Source organism: Salvelinus namaycush, unplaced genomic scaffold (genome assembly GCF_016432855.1).
Source record: "Salvelinus namaycush isolate Seneca unplaced genomic scaffold, SaNama_1.0 Scaffold3117, whole genome shotgun sequence".
Classification (NCBI taxonomy): Eukaryota; Metazoa; Chordata; class Actinopteri; order Salmoniformes; family Salmonidae; genus Salvelinus; species Salvelinus namaycush.
In genome coordinates this window covers 1-13,972 of record NW_024060028.1, presented here as the reverse complement: position 1 = coordinate 13,972, position 13,972 = coordinate 1, and the positions used below count along the sequence as shown (strand labels likewise).

The window sequence follows — 13,972 nt, the reverse complement described above, 5'->3', positions numbered from 1 at the left end:
CCTGAAGGTGTTGTTAGGTCCCTAAAGGTGTTGTTGGGTCCCTGAAGGTGTTGTTAGGTCCCTAAAGGTGTTGTTAGGTCCCTGAAGGTGTTGTTAGGTCCCTAAAGGTGTTGTTAGGTCCCTGAAGGTGTTGTTGGGTCCCTGAAGGTGTTGTTGGGTCCCTGAAGGTGTTGTTGGGTCCCTGAAGGTGTTGTTAGGTCCCTAAAGGTGTTGTTAGGTCCCTAAAGGTGCTATTCTTCTTTTAAGAGAACATAACAATACTCCCAAGTGCAACTGTTGAGGATTTTGTAGCCTCAATTCAGCTAGAAGGAATTGACATTTTATAAACTATAAATGTAATAACATATTTATATGAAAACTATGTCAAGATGTTACTATTCCCTCTGCTAGAATGTACTGGAATGCAGCCCTTGGACAAGTGAACTGGAACAAAGTTTAGTTGTTATCTGGTAAATATTGTATATCTAATAAGGTGAAAGTAGTATCATACAAACTCATTCATAGAATCTACTCTGTAAAGACCTTTATTATACACAGATTCAAAATAGCTATTGATAACAAATGTGTATTTTGTGGTTGTAACCCAGGGACTCCTGAACATTTATTTTGGGACTGTTCTTATGTCAGAAGATTTTGGAGTGAGTTAGAAGATTTTATTAAATAAATAAAATACTATTAATGTTCATTTGAAAGACTCTGATATGTTTTATTTTGATCCAAATGATATCGACCCCGATGTAACTTTCATTGTTCATTTGTTTATTTATCCATAAAATGAAGTGGACGAGGGAACAAAACCCTTTTCACATTGTTTAAGATAGAACTGAAATATTATTTTGAAATTAAATCAATACGTGTGTATCTTTTTAAGGTCTTCGTATAATCTGTAATGTGTTGTACCCTCTAGCATATGTTATCTTTGTCTGTTTGTATACTTCTTGTATGTATACTGGTGTTCCTGCAATAAGAAAGTCTTAACGCATCGACACCTGTCAGCGTCAACCAGAACGCAGACTGGGAGACGTCGCCGGCAGGTTAACCATTATGAGCTAACTAGCTGCTAATGCTAATGTACGTCGAGCTAGCTACCTGTTGCTGCCCAAGTCAAAGGTGCCAAAGTCATGTGTGCTCAACGCAGTTATCACACCCCTCACAACAAACCTGTTGTCTTCTCAACGTGCGTGTTCAGTAAATAACTAAATGTTCCTGTTCCAGCTAGCTAGCAAATGTTTGCGACGTTTTCCAGGATGCGCAGCTAATTTGCTGCTAACCTACATCAGTATAACCTGCTAATTGTAACCAATGTAACGTTAGCTAGTCCAGATGACTATGTCTGCGGATACAACGCTGCCTAATATAAACGCAACACGTCTTGCATCATCACATTGTTTTGGCTTTACCGTTGAATGAAGCTGTCAAGAAGTCATTTGGTCCAGCAGTCAGAGTATCCAGCTAGCTAACGTTAGCAGCACTAGCCACCAACCAACTCAAGTGACTCACAGAAACAGGATATGCAAAGTGTCTGTACTCTGTCCTGTCGCTGTGGGGACGTCTCAACATCACAGGTCAAACCAGTTGGAGGAAAATAATACTTTTAAAAACGTCCGAAGGACACTAACCCCAACCTCACTCAAGGAAGTGCAGGAGAAATATGGAATGTTTTGCGGGCCACATCATGTAGGACTAAAACAAGCATCTTCAAGAATACAACCCTAATAAAAGCTGCAGGAAAATACAAAATATCTTTAATCTGAAAACCTGATGACAGGGTAGTTATTGTATTTAAACACTGGTATATCATGGATGTAGACAGACATTCCGATTAACAACGACAGTGGGAATTATAATGCCACATTATGAACACAGTAGGCCTGTATCTATTCATCTATCCCAAGAGAGGGCAGTATAGAGACCTGCCACTGATGGTGCTCAATACAGTAGTTTAATCTGTAAACGATGTGGCTGCATACATACACAGTATTACATGGAGACTATCTGTATCTTAGAAAACAGTATGTCACTGTGGCTATCTTATATCAGGAAGAACAGCCTCTATCAACACAACTGTAGCAGTTCATAAATACACATGTCTACATCAGGAAAGGCTTTAATCAACAGGCAATACATCAGAGAAATAAAGAGTAACCAAACAAATTATAATTCAGAATAATCACAGACTGGATACCGCATTTCAATAACATCCAATAAAAACACAGGTGCTATATCTGTCTGTCTCCAGTCTGTCTAGTCTACGCTCCAGCGTCTGTCTCGCAGGCTGTGTATCTGTATGTGTACAGTTTGTTGTCAGCTCCTCCACTCAAAATCAACTGCAAAAGGAGAGGAGGTACAACCGTTGGAAGAGACAGAGGGAACACAAAACTTTGAACAGAATACAGGCTAGATGTGTGTTGGTGTCTCTCCAGGTTAATACAGGCTAGATGTGTGTTGGTGTCTCTCCAGGTTAATACAGGCTAGATGTGTGTTGGTGTGTCTCCAGGTTAATACAGGCTAGATGTGTGTTGGTGTGTCTCCAGGTTAATACAGGCTAGATGTGTGTTGGTGTCTCTCCAGGTTAATACAGGCTAGATGTGTGTTGGTGTCTCTCCAGGTTAATACAGGCTAGATGTGTGTTGGTGTCTCTCCAGGTTAATACAGGCTAGATGTGTGTCGGTGTCTCTCCAGGTTAATACAGGCTAGATGTGTGTCGGTGTCTCTCCAGGTTAATACAGGCTAGATGTGTGTCGGTGTCTCTCCAGGTTAATACAGGCTAGATGTGTGTCGGTGTCTCTCCAGGTTAATACAGGCTAGATGTGTGTCGGTGTCTCTCCAGGTTAATACAGGCTAGATGTGTGTTGGTGTCTCTCCAGGTTAATACAGGCTAGATGTGTGTCGGTGTCTCTCCAGGTTAATACAGGCTAGATGTGTGTTGGTGTCTCTCCAGGTTAATACAGACTAGATGTGTGTCGGTGTCTCTCCAGGTTAATAGAGGCTAGATGTGTGTCGGTGTCTCTCCAGGTTAATAGAGGCTAGATGTGTGTCGGTGTCTCTCCAGGTTAATACAGGCTAGATGTGTGTCGGTGTCTCTCCAGGTTAATACAGGCTAGATGTGTGTCGGTGTCTCTCCAGGTTAATACAGGCTAGATGTGTGTCGGTGTCTCTCCAGGTTAATACAGGCTAGATGTGTGTCGGTGTCTCTCCAGGTTAATACAGGCTAGATGTGTGTCGGTGTCTCTCCAGGTTAATACAGGCTAGATGTGTGTTGGTGTCTCTCCAGGTTAATACAGGCTAGATGTGTGTCGGTGTCTCTCCAGGTTAATACAGACTAGATGTGTGTCGGTGTCTCTCCAGGTTAATACAGGCTAGATGTGTGTCGGTGTCTCTCCAGGTTAATACAGGCTAGATGTGTGTCGGTGTCTCTCCAGGTTAATACAGGCTAGATGTGTGTCGGTGTCTCTCCAGGTTAATACAGGCTAGATGTGTGTCGGTGTCTCTCCAGGTTAATACAGGCTAGATGTGTGTCGGTGTCTCTCCAGGTTAATAGAGGCTAGATGTGTGTTGGTGTCTCACCAGGTTAATACAGGCTAGATGTGTGTTGGTGTCTCTCCAGGTTAATACAGGCTAGATGTGTGTCGGTGTCTCTCCAGGTTAATACAGGCTAGATGTGTGTTGGTGTCTCTCCAGGTTAATACAGGCTAGATGTGTGTTGGTGTCTCTCCAGGTTAATACAGGCTAGATGTGTGTTGGTGTCTCTCCAGGTTAATACAGGCTAGATGTGTGTCGGTGTCTCTCCAGGTTAATACAGGCTAGATGTGTGTCGGTGTCTCTCCAGGTTAATACAGGCTAGATGTGTGTCGGTGTCTCTCCAGGTTAATACAGGCTAGATGTGTGTCGGTGTCTCTCCAGGTTAATACAGGCTAGATGTGTGTCGGTGTCTCTCCAGGTTAATACAGGCTAGATGTGTGTTGGTGTCTCTCCAGGTTAATACAGGCTAGATGTGTGTTGGTGTCTCTCCAGGTTAATACAGGCTAGATGTGTGTCGGTGTCTCTCCAGGTTAATACAGGCTAGATGTGTGTCGGTGTCTCTCCAGGTTAATACAGGCTAGATGTGTGTCGGTGTCTCTCCAGGTTAATACAGGCTAGATGTGTGTCGGTGTCTCCAGGTTAATACAGGCTAGATGTGTGTTGGTGTCTCTCCAGGTTAATACAGGCTAGATGTGTGTCGGTGTCTCCAGGTTAATACAGGCTAGATGTGTGTCGGTGTGTCTCCAGGTTAATACAGGCTAGATGTGTGTCGGTGTCTCTCCAGGTTAATACAGGCTAGATGTGTGTCGGTGTCTCTCCAGGTTAATACAGGCTAGATGTGTGTCGGTGTCTCTCCAGGTTAATACAGGCTAGATGTGTGTCGGTGTCTCTCCAGGTTAATACAGGCTAGATGTGTGTCGGTGTCTCTCCAGGTTAATACAGGCTAGATGTGTGTCGGTGTCTCTCCAGGTTAATACAGGCTAGATGTGTGTCGGTGTCTCTCCAGGTTAATACAGGCTAGATGTGTGTTGGTGTCTCTCCAGGTTAATACAGGCTAGATGTGTGTCGGTGTGTCTCCAGGTTAATACAGGCTAGATGTGTGTCGGTGTGTCTCCAGGTTAATACAGGCTAGATGTGTGTCGGTGTCTCTCCAGGTTAATACAGGCTAGATGTGTGTCGGTGTCTCTCCAGGTTAATAGAGGCTAGATGTGTGTTGGTGTCTCACCAGGTTAATACAGGCTAGATGTGTGTTGGTGTCTCTCCAGGTTAATACAGGCTAGATGTGTGTCGGTGTCTCTCCAGGTTAATACAGGCTAGATGTGTGTCGGTGTCTCTCCAGGTTAATACAGGCTAGATGTGTGTTGGTGTCTCTCCAGGTTAATACAGGCTAGATGTGTGTTGGTGTCTCTCCAGGTTAATACAGGCTAGATGTGTGTTGGTGTCTCTCCAGGTTAATACAGGCTAGATGTGTGTCGGTGTCTCTCCAGGTTAATACAGGCTAGATGTGTGTCGGTGTCTCTCCAGGTTAATACAGGCTAGATGTGTGTCGGTGTCTCTCCAGGTTAATACAGGCTAGATGTGTGTCGGTGTCTCTCCAGGTTAATACAGGCTAGATGTGTGTCGGTGTCTCTCCAGGTTAATACAGGCTAGATGTGTGTCGGTGTGTCTCCAGGTTAATACAGGCTAGATGTGTGTCGGTGTCTCTCCAGGTTAATAGAGGCTAGATGTGTGTCGGTGTCTCTCCAGGTTAATGCAGGCTAGATGTGTGTCGGTGTCTCTCCAGGTTAATGCAGGCTAGATGTGTGTCGGTGTCTCTCCAGGTTAATACAGGCTAGATGTGTGTCGGTGTCTCTCCAGGTTAATACAGGCTAGATGTGTGTCGGTGTCTCTCCAGGTTAATACAGGCTAGATGTGTGTCGGTGTCTCTCCAGGTTAATACAGGCTAGATGTGTGTCGGTGTCTCTCCAGGTTAATACAGGCTAGATGTGTGTCGGTGTGTCTCCAGGTTAATACAGGCTAGATGTGTGTCGGTGTCTCTCCAGGTTAATACAGGCTAGATGTGTGTCGGTGTCTCTCCAGGTTAATACAGGCTAGATGTGTGTCGGTGTCTCTCCAGGTTAATACAGGCTAGATGTGTGTCGGTGTCTCTCCAGGTTAATACAGGCTAGATGTGTGTTGGTGTCTCTCCAGGTTAATACAGGCTAGATGTGTGTCGGTGTCTCTCCAGGTTAATACAGGCTAGATGTGTGTCGGTGTCTCTCCAGGTTAATACAGGCTAGATGTGTGTTGGTGTCTCTCCAGGTTAATACAGGCTAGATGTGTGTTGGTGTCTCTCCAGGTTAATACAGGCTAGATGTGTGTTGGTGTCTCTCCAGGTTAATACAGGCTAGATGTGTGTTGGTGTCTCTCCAGGTTAATAGAGGCTAGATGTGTGTTGGTGTCTCACCAGGTTAATACAGGCTAGATGTGTGTTGGTGTCTCTCCAGGTTAATACAGGCTAGATGTGTGTTGGTGTCTCTCCAGGTTAATACAGGCTAGATGTGTGTTGGTGTCTCTCCAGGTTAATACAGGCTAGATGTGTGTTGGTGTCTCTCCAGGTTAATACAGGCTAGATGTGTGTTGGTGTCTCTCCAGGTTAATACAGGCTAGATGTGTGTTGGTGTCTCTCCAGGTTAATACAGGTTAGATGTGTGCTGGTGTCTCACCCTGCTGTCAGTCCAGTCCACACAGAGCACCTTGTCCTCGTGGGCAGACACATCATACAAAGGGGCCTTGCAGCTGGAACACAAACACACTTTTGTAAACACTAGATCCCCTACCACCCCAGCCTCTACCGCCTAGCACCCCCCAGCCTCTATCCCTTACCCCCCCAGCCTCTATCCCCTACCCCCCCAGCCTCTATCCCTTACTTCCCCAGCCTCTACCACCCCGGCCCCTACCACCCCGGCCTCTACCACCCCGGCCCCTACCACCCCGGCCCCTACCACCCCGGCCCCTACCACCCCAGCCCATAACCCCTACATCCCCCAGCATACAGACCTCCTGGTGTCCCAGAGTTTGACCAGGTTGTCGAGGGAACCAGACACCAGCTGGTGCTCATGGGAAGGAGCCCACTTCACCGCTGTGACCCAGCCGCTGTGAGAGGTAAGAGACAGCAACACCAACGACCCGTCTACACAAACAGATAAATACACACCTTATGGAACAGCGGGGACTGTGAAGAGAAACACACACACGATAACACACATAGACATGGATGTTGTATTGTAGATATGTGGTAGTAGTGGTCTGAGGGAACACACTTAATGTATTGTAGATATGTGGTAGTAGTGGTCTGAGGGAACACACTTAATGTATTGTAGATATGTGGTAGTAGTGGTCTGAGGTAACACACTTAATGTATTGTAGATATGTGGTAGTAGTGGTCTGAGGGAACACACTTAATGTATTGTAGATATGTGGTAGTAGTGGTCTGAGGTAACACACTTAATGTATTGTAGATATGTGGTAGTAGTGGTCTGAGGTAACACACTTAATGTATTGTAGATATGTGGTAGTAGTGGTCTGAGGTAACACACTTAATGTATTGTAGATATGTGGTAGTAACTAATGGGGATCCATAATAAACCCCAGGAAGAGTAGCTGCTGCCTTGGCAGGAACTAATGGGGATCCATAATAAACCCCAGGAAGAGTAGCTGCTGCCTTGGCAGGAACTAATGGGGATCCATAATAAACCCCAGGAAGATTAGCTGATGCCTTGACAGGAACTAATGGGGATCCATAATAAACCCCAGGAAGAGTAGCTGCTGCCTTGGCAGGAACTAATGGGGATCCATAATAAACCCCAGGAAGAGTAGCTCCTGCCTTGGCAGGAACTAATGGGGATCCATAATAAACCCCAGGAAGAGTAGCTGCTGCCTTGGCAGGAACTAATGGGGATCCATAATAAACCCCAGGAAGAGTAGCTGTTGTCTTGACAGGAACTAATGGGGATCCATAATAAACCCCAGGAAGAGTAGCTGCTGCCTTGGCAGGAACTAATGGGGATCCATAATAAACCCCAGGAAGAGTAGCTGCTGCCTTGACAGGAACTAATGGGGATCCATAATAAACCCCAGGAAGAGTAGCTGCTGCCTTGGCAGGAACTAATGGGGATCCATAATAAACCCCAGGAAGAGTAGCTGCTGCCTTGGCAACAGCTAATGGGGATCCATAATAAACCCCAGGAAGAGTAGCTGATGCCTTGACAGGAACTAATGGGGATCCATAATAAACCCCAGGAAGAGTAGCTGCTGCCTTGGCAGGAACTAATGGGGATCCATAATAAACCCCAGGAAGAGTAGCTGCTGCCTTGGCAGGAACTAATGGGGATCCATAATAAACCCCAGGAAGAGTAGCTGCTGCCTTGGCAGGAACTAATGGGGATCCATAATAAACCCCAGGAAGAGTAGCTGCTGCCTTGGCAGGAACTAATGGGGATCCATAATAAACCCCAGGAAGAGTAGCTGCTGCCTTGGCAGGAACTAGTGGGGATCCATAATAAACCCCAGGAAGAGTAGCTGCTGCCTTGGCAGGAACTAATGGGGATCCATAATAAACCCCAGGAAGAGTAGCTGCTGCCTTGGCAGGAACTAGTGGGGATCCATAATAAACCCCAGGAAGAGTAGCTGCTGCCTTGGCAGGAACTAATGGGGATCCATAATAAACCCCAGGAAGAGTAGCTGCTGCCTTGGCAGGAACTAATGGGGATCCATAATAAACCCCAGGAAGAGTAGCTGCTGCCTTGGCAGGAACTAATGGGGATCCATAATAAACCCCAGGAAGAGTAGCTGCTGCCTTGGCAGGAACTAATGGGGATCCATAATAAACCCAGGAAGAGTAGCTGCTGCCTTGGCAGGAACTAATGGGGATCCATAATAAACCCCAGGAAGAGTAGCTGCTGCCTTGGCAGGAACTAATGGGGATCCATAATAAACCCCAGGAAGAGTAGCTGCTGCCTTGGCAGGAACTAATGGGGATCCATAATAAACCCCAGGAAGAGTAGCTGCTGCCTTGGCAGGAACTAATGGGGATCCATAATAAACCCCAGGAAGAGTAGCTGCTGCCTTGGCAGGAACTAATGGGGATCCATAATAAACCCCAGGAAGAGTAGCTGCTGCCTTGGCAGGAACTAATGGGGATCCATAATAAACCCCAGGAAGAGTAGCTGCTGCCTTGGCAGGAACTAATGGGGATCCATAATAAACCCCAGGAAGAGTAGCTGCTGCCTTGGCAGGAACTAATGGGGATCCATAATAAACCCCAGGAAGAGTAGCTGCTGCCTTGGCAGGAACTAATGGGGATCCATAATAAACCCCAGGAAGAGTAGCTGCTGCCTTGGCAGGAACTAATGGGGATCCATAATAAACCCCAGGAAGAGTAGCTGATGCCTTGACAGGAACTAATGGGGATCCATAATAAACCCCAGGAAGAGTAGCTGCTGCCTTGGCAGGAACTAATGGGGATCCATAATAAACCCCAGGAAGAGAAGCTGCTGCCTTGGCAGGAACTAATGGGGATCCATAATAAACCACAGGAAGAGTAGCTGCTGCCTTGGCAGGAACTAATGGGGATCCATAATAAACCCCAGGAAGAGTAGCTGCTGCCTTGGCAGGAACTAACGGGGATCCATAATAAACCACAGGAAGAGTAGCTGCTGCCTTGGCAGGAACTAATGGGGATCCATAATAAACCCCAGGAAGAGTAGCTGCTGCCTTGGCAGGAACTAACGGGGATCCATAATAAACCCCAGGAAGAGTAGCTGCTGCCTTGGCAGGAACTAACGGGGATCCATAATAAACCCCAGGAAGAGTAGCTGCTGCCTTGGCAGGAACTAACGGGGATCCATAATAAACCCCAGGAAGAGTAGCTGCTGCCTTGGCAGGAACTAATGGGGATCCATAATAAATCCCAGGAAGAGTAGCTGCTGCCTTGGCAGGAACTAATGGGGATCCATAATAAACCCCAGGAAGAGTAGCTGCTGCCTTGGCAGGAACTAATGGGGATCCATAATAAATCCCAGGAAGAGTAGCTGCTGCCTTGGCAGGAACTAATGGGGATCCATAATAAACCCCCAGGAAGAGTAGCTGCTGCCTTGGCAGGAACTAATGGGGATCCATGATAAACCCCAGGAAGAGTAGCTGCTGCCTTGGCAGGAACTAATGGGGATCCATAATAAACCCCAGGAAGAGTAGCTGCTGCCTTGGCAGGAACTAATGGGGATCCATGATAAACCCCAGGAAGAGTAGCTGCTGCCTTGGCAGGAACTAATGGGGATCCATAATAAATCCCAGGAAGAGTAGCTGCTGCCTTGGCAGGAACTAATGTGGATCCATAATAAACCACAGGAAGAGTAGCTGCTGCCTTGGCAGGAACTAATGGGGATCCATAATAAACCCCAGGAAGAGTAGCTGCTGCCTTGGCAGGAACTAATGGGGATCCATAATAAACCCCAGGAAGAGTAGCTGCTGCCTTGGCAGGAACTAATGGGGATCCATAATAAACCCCAGGAAGAGTAGCTGCTGCCTTGGCAGGAACTAATGGGGATCCATAATAAATCCACTCACGTAAGAGAGACGTTCTAATGTACATTGGAAAGTGCACAGAGATGTTTAAATGAAGTTTGATGTAGTTGTGACCTTTGGAGCGAGGGTCCCACAGCCGGATGTGTCTGTCAGTGCTGCCAGAGGCCAGGCGACGAGACAGTGGAGAGTAGGAGATGTGGTTAAACACCTTACTGCCCGTCTATAGATAAGAAGAGAAGGGGAGATTAACCAATCAGTCATCAATTAAGAGGTTGTGAGGGGTGTGGTCTAGAGAGTCTCTCACCAGTGTGGTCTAGGGTTAGAGTCTCTCACCAGTGTGGTCTAGGGTTAGAGTCTCTCACCAGTGTGGTCTGGGGTTAGAGTCTCTCACCAGTGTGGTCTAGGGTTAGAGTCTCTCACCAGTGTGGTCTAGAGAGTCTCTCACCAGTGTGGTCTAGGGTTAGAGTCTCTCACCAGTGTGGTCTAGGGTTAGAGTCTCTCACCAGTGTGGTCTAGGGTTAGAGTCTCTCACCAGTGTGGTCTGGGGTTAGAGTCTCTCACCAGTGTGGTCTGGGGTTAGAGTCTCTCACCAGTGTTGTCTGGGGTTAGAGTCTCTCACCAGTGTGGTCTAGGGTTAGAGTCTCTCACCAGTGTGGTCTAGGGTTAGAGTCTCTCACCAGTGTGGTCTGGGGTTAGAGTCTCTCACCAGTGTGGTCTAGAGAGTCTCTCACCAGTGTGGTCTAGGGTTACAGTCTCTCACCAGTGTGGTCTGGGGTTAGAGTCTCTCACCAGTGTGGTCTGGGGTTAGAGTCTCTCACCAGTGTGGTCTGGGGTTAGAGTCTCTCACCAGTGTTGTCTGGGGTTAGAGTCTCTCACCAGTGTGGTCTAGGGTTAGAGTCTCTCACCAGTGTGGTCTAGGGTTAGAGTCTCTCACCAGTGTGGTCTGGGGTTAGAGTCTCTCACCAGTGTGGTCTGGGGTTAGAGTCTCTCACCAGTGCGGTCTGGGGTTAGAGTCTCTCACCAGTGTGGTCTGGGGTTAGAGTCTCTCACCAGTGTGGTCTGGGGTTAGAGTCTCTCACCAGTGTGGTCTGGGGTTAGAGTCTCTCACCAGTGTGGTCTGGGGTTAGAGTCTCTCACCAGTGTGGTCTGGGGTTAGAGTCTCTCACCAGTGTGGTCTGGGGTTAGAGTCTCTCACCAGTGTGGTCTAGGGTTAGAGTCTCTCACCAGTGTGGTCTGGGGTTAGAGTCTCTCACCAGTGCGGTCTAGGGTTAGAGTCTCTCACCAGTGTGGTCTGGGGTTAGAGTCTCTCACCAGTGTGGTCTGGGGTTAGAGTCTCTCACCAGTGTGGTCTGGGGTTAGAGTCTCTCACCAGTGTGGTCTGGGGTTAGAGTCTCTCACCAGTGTGGTCTAGGGTTAGAGTCTCTCACCAGTGTGGTCTAGGGTTAGAGTCTCTCACCAGTGTGGTCTGGGGTTAGAGTCTCTCACCAGTGTGGTCTGGGGTTAGAGTCTCTCACCAGTGTGGTCTAGGGTTAGAGTCTCTCACCAGTGCGGTCTAGAGTCTCTCACCAGTGTGGTCTAGGGTTAGAGTCTCTCACCAGTGTGGTCTTCATGCTTCCGGTCTCGGCGTCCCAGAGGCGGATGGTGTGGTCCCAGGATGCACTGCAAATCTCCTCGCTGTCCAACCAGAGGGCAGACGACACTGCCTCGTTGTGACCAGACAAAGTCATGAGGGGTGTCTAGAAGAGGAAGATTTTATGTTTTCTATTTAACCAGATAGGCTAGTTGAGAACAAGTTCTCATTTACAACTGCGACCTGGCCAAGATAAAGCAAAGCAGTTCGACACAAACAACAACACAGTGTTACACATGGAATAAACAAACATACAGTCAATAATACAGTAGAAAAAGGCTATATACAGTGTGGGCAAATTAGGTAAGATAAGGGAGGTAAGGCAATAAATAGGCCATGGTGACGAAGTAATTACAATATAGCGATTAAACATGAACGGTATATGTGCAGAAGATGAATGTGCAAGTAGAGATACTGGGGTGCAAAGGAGCAAGATAAATAAATACAGTATGGGGATGAGGTAGTTGGATGGGCTGTTTACAGATGGGCTATGTACAGGTGCAGTGATCTGCTCTGACAGCTGGTACTTAAAGATAGTGAGGGAGATATGAGTCTCCAGCTTCAGTGATTTTTGCAGTTTGTTCCAGTCATTGGCAGTAGAGAACTGGAAGGAAAGGCGGCCGAAGGAGGAATTGGCTTTGGGGGTGACCAGTGAGATATACCTGCTGGAGCGCGTGCTACGGGTGGGTGCTGCTATGGTGACCAGTGAACTGAGATAAGGTGGGGCTTTACCTAGCAAAGACTTGTAGATGACCTGGAGCCAGTGGGTTTGGCGACGAGTATGAAGCGAAGGCCAGCCAACGAGACCATACAGGTCGCAGTGGTGGGTAGTATATGGGGCTTTGGTGACAAAACGGATGGCACTGTGATAGACTGCATCCAATTTGTTGAGTAGAGTGTTGGAGGCTATTTTGTAAATGATGGTGGGTAGTATATGGGGCTTTGGTTCAGATGATTAATACTATGATACACTACTGACCAACTGGAGCCCTGGGAGCCCCTAACCCTGGATAACACCGCGAGGGAGCCCCTAACCCTGGATAACACCGCGAGGGAGCCCTAACCCTGGATAACACCACGAGGGAGCCCCTAACCCTGGATAACACCGCGAGGGAGCCCCTAACCCTGGATAACACCGCGAGGGAGCCCCTAACCCTGGATAACACCGCGAGGGAGCCCCTAACCCTAGATAACATCGCGAGGGAGCCCCTAACCCTGGATAACATCGCGAGGGAGCCCCTAACCTGGATAACACAGCGAGGGAGCCCTAACCCTGGATAACACCGCGAGGGAGCCCCTAACCCTGGATAACACCGCGAGGGAGCCCCTAACCCTGGATAACACCGCGAGGGAGCCCCTAACCCTGGATAACACCACGAGGAAGCCCCTAACCCTGGATAACACCACGGGGAGCCCCTAACCCTGGATAACACCACGAGGAAGCCCCTAACCCTGGATAACACCACGGAGGAGCCCCTAACCCTGGATAACATCATGAGGGGCTGCTCTCCTCACCCTGGTCAGTCTGATAGGGTTAGTCTGGGTCAGGCTGCTCTCCTCACCCTGGTCAGTCTGATAGGGTTAGTCTGGGGTTAGGCTGCTCTCCTCACCCTGGTCAGTCCTGATAGGGTTAGTCTGGGTTAGTCCTGGGTTAGGCTGCTCTCCTCACCCTGGTCAGTCTGATAGGGTTAGTCTGGGTTAGGCTGCTCTCCTCACCCTGGTCAGTCTGATAGGGTTAGTCTGGGTTAGTCTGGGTCAGGCTGCTCTCCTCACCCTGGTCAGTCTGATAGGGTTTAGTCTGGGTTAGTCTGGGTTAGGCTGCTCTCCTCACCCTGGTCAGTCTGATAGGGTTAGTCTGGGTTAGTCTGGGTCAGGCTTGCTCTCCTCACCCTGGTCAGTCTGATAGGGTTAGTCTGGGTTAGTCTGGGTCAGGCTGCTCTCCTCACCCTGGTCAGTCTGATAGGGTTAGTCTGGGTTAGTCTGGGTTAGTCTGGGTCAGGCTGCTCTCCTCACCCTGGTCAGTCTGATAGGGTTAGTCTGGGTTAGTCTGGGTCAGGCTGCTCTCCTCACCCTGGTCAGTCTGATAGGGTTAGTCTGGGTTAGTCTGGGTCAGGCTGCTCTCCTCACCCTGGTCAGTCTGATAGGGTTAGTCTGGGTTAGTCTGGGTCAGGCTGCTCTCCTCACCCTGGTCAGTCCAGCTGTTCAGTCTTCTGTTTCTTTCTGGGTCTGCTGGGAGGCTCCTCTACCTCCTCCTCC

At 48.2% G+C, this 13,972-nt stretch overlaps 1 protein-coding gene across 1 annotated transcript; it reads right to left on the bottom strand.

Moving 5' to 3' along the window:
* Positions 1-1,723: 1,723 nt before the first annotated feature.
* On the bottom strand, positions 1,724-13,914 carry LOC120039936 (ribosome biogenesis protein wdr12-like; the record flags this gene model as incomplete). Its single annotated transcript, XM_038985252.1, has 6 exons — positions 1,724-2,327; positions 6,228-6,300; positions 6,562-6,694; positions 10,201-10,306; positions 11,682-11,822; positions 13,901-13,914. Coding segments are annotated over 6 exons (545 nt in total), but the record flags the coding sequence as incomplete, so codon positions are not given.
* Positions 13,915-13,972: the final 58 nt, after the last annotated feature.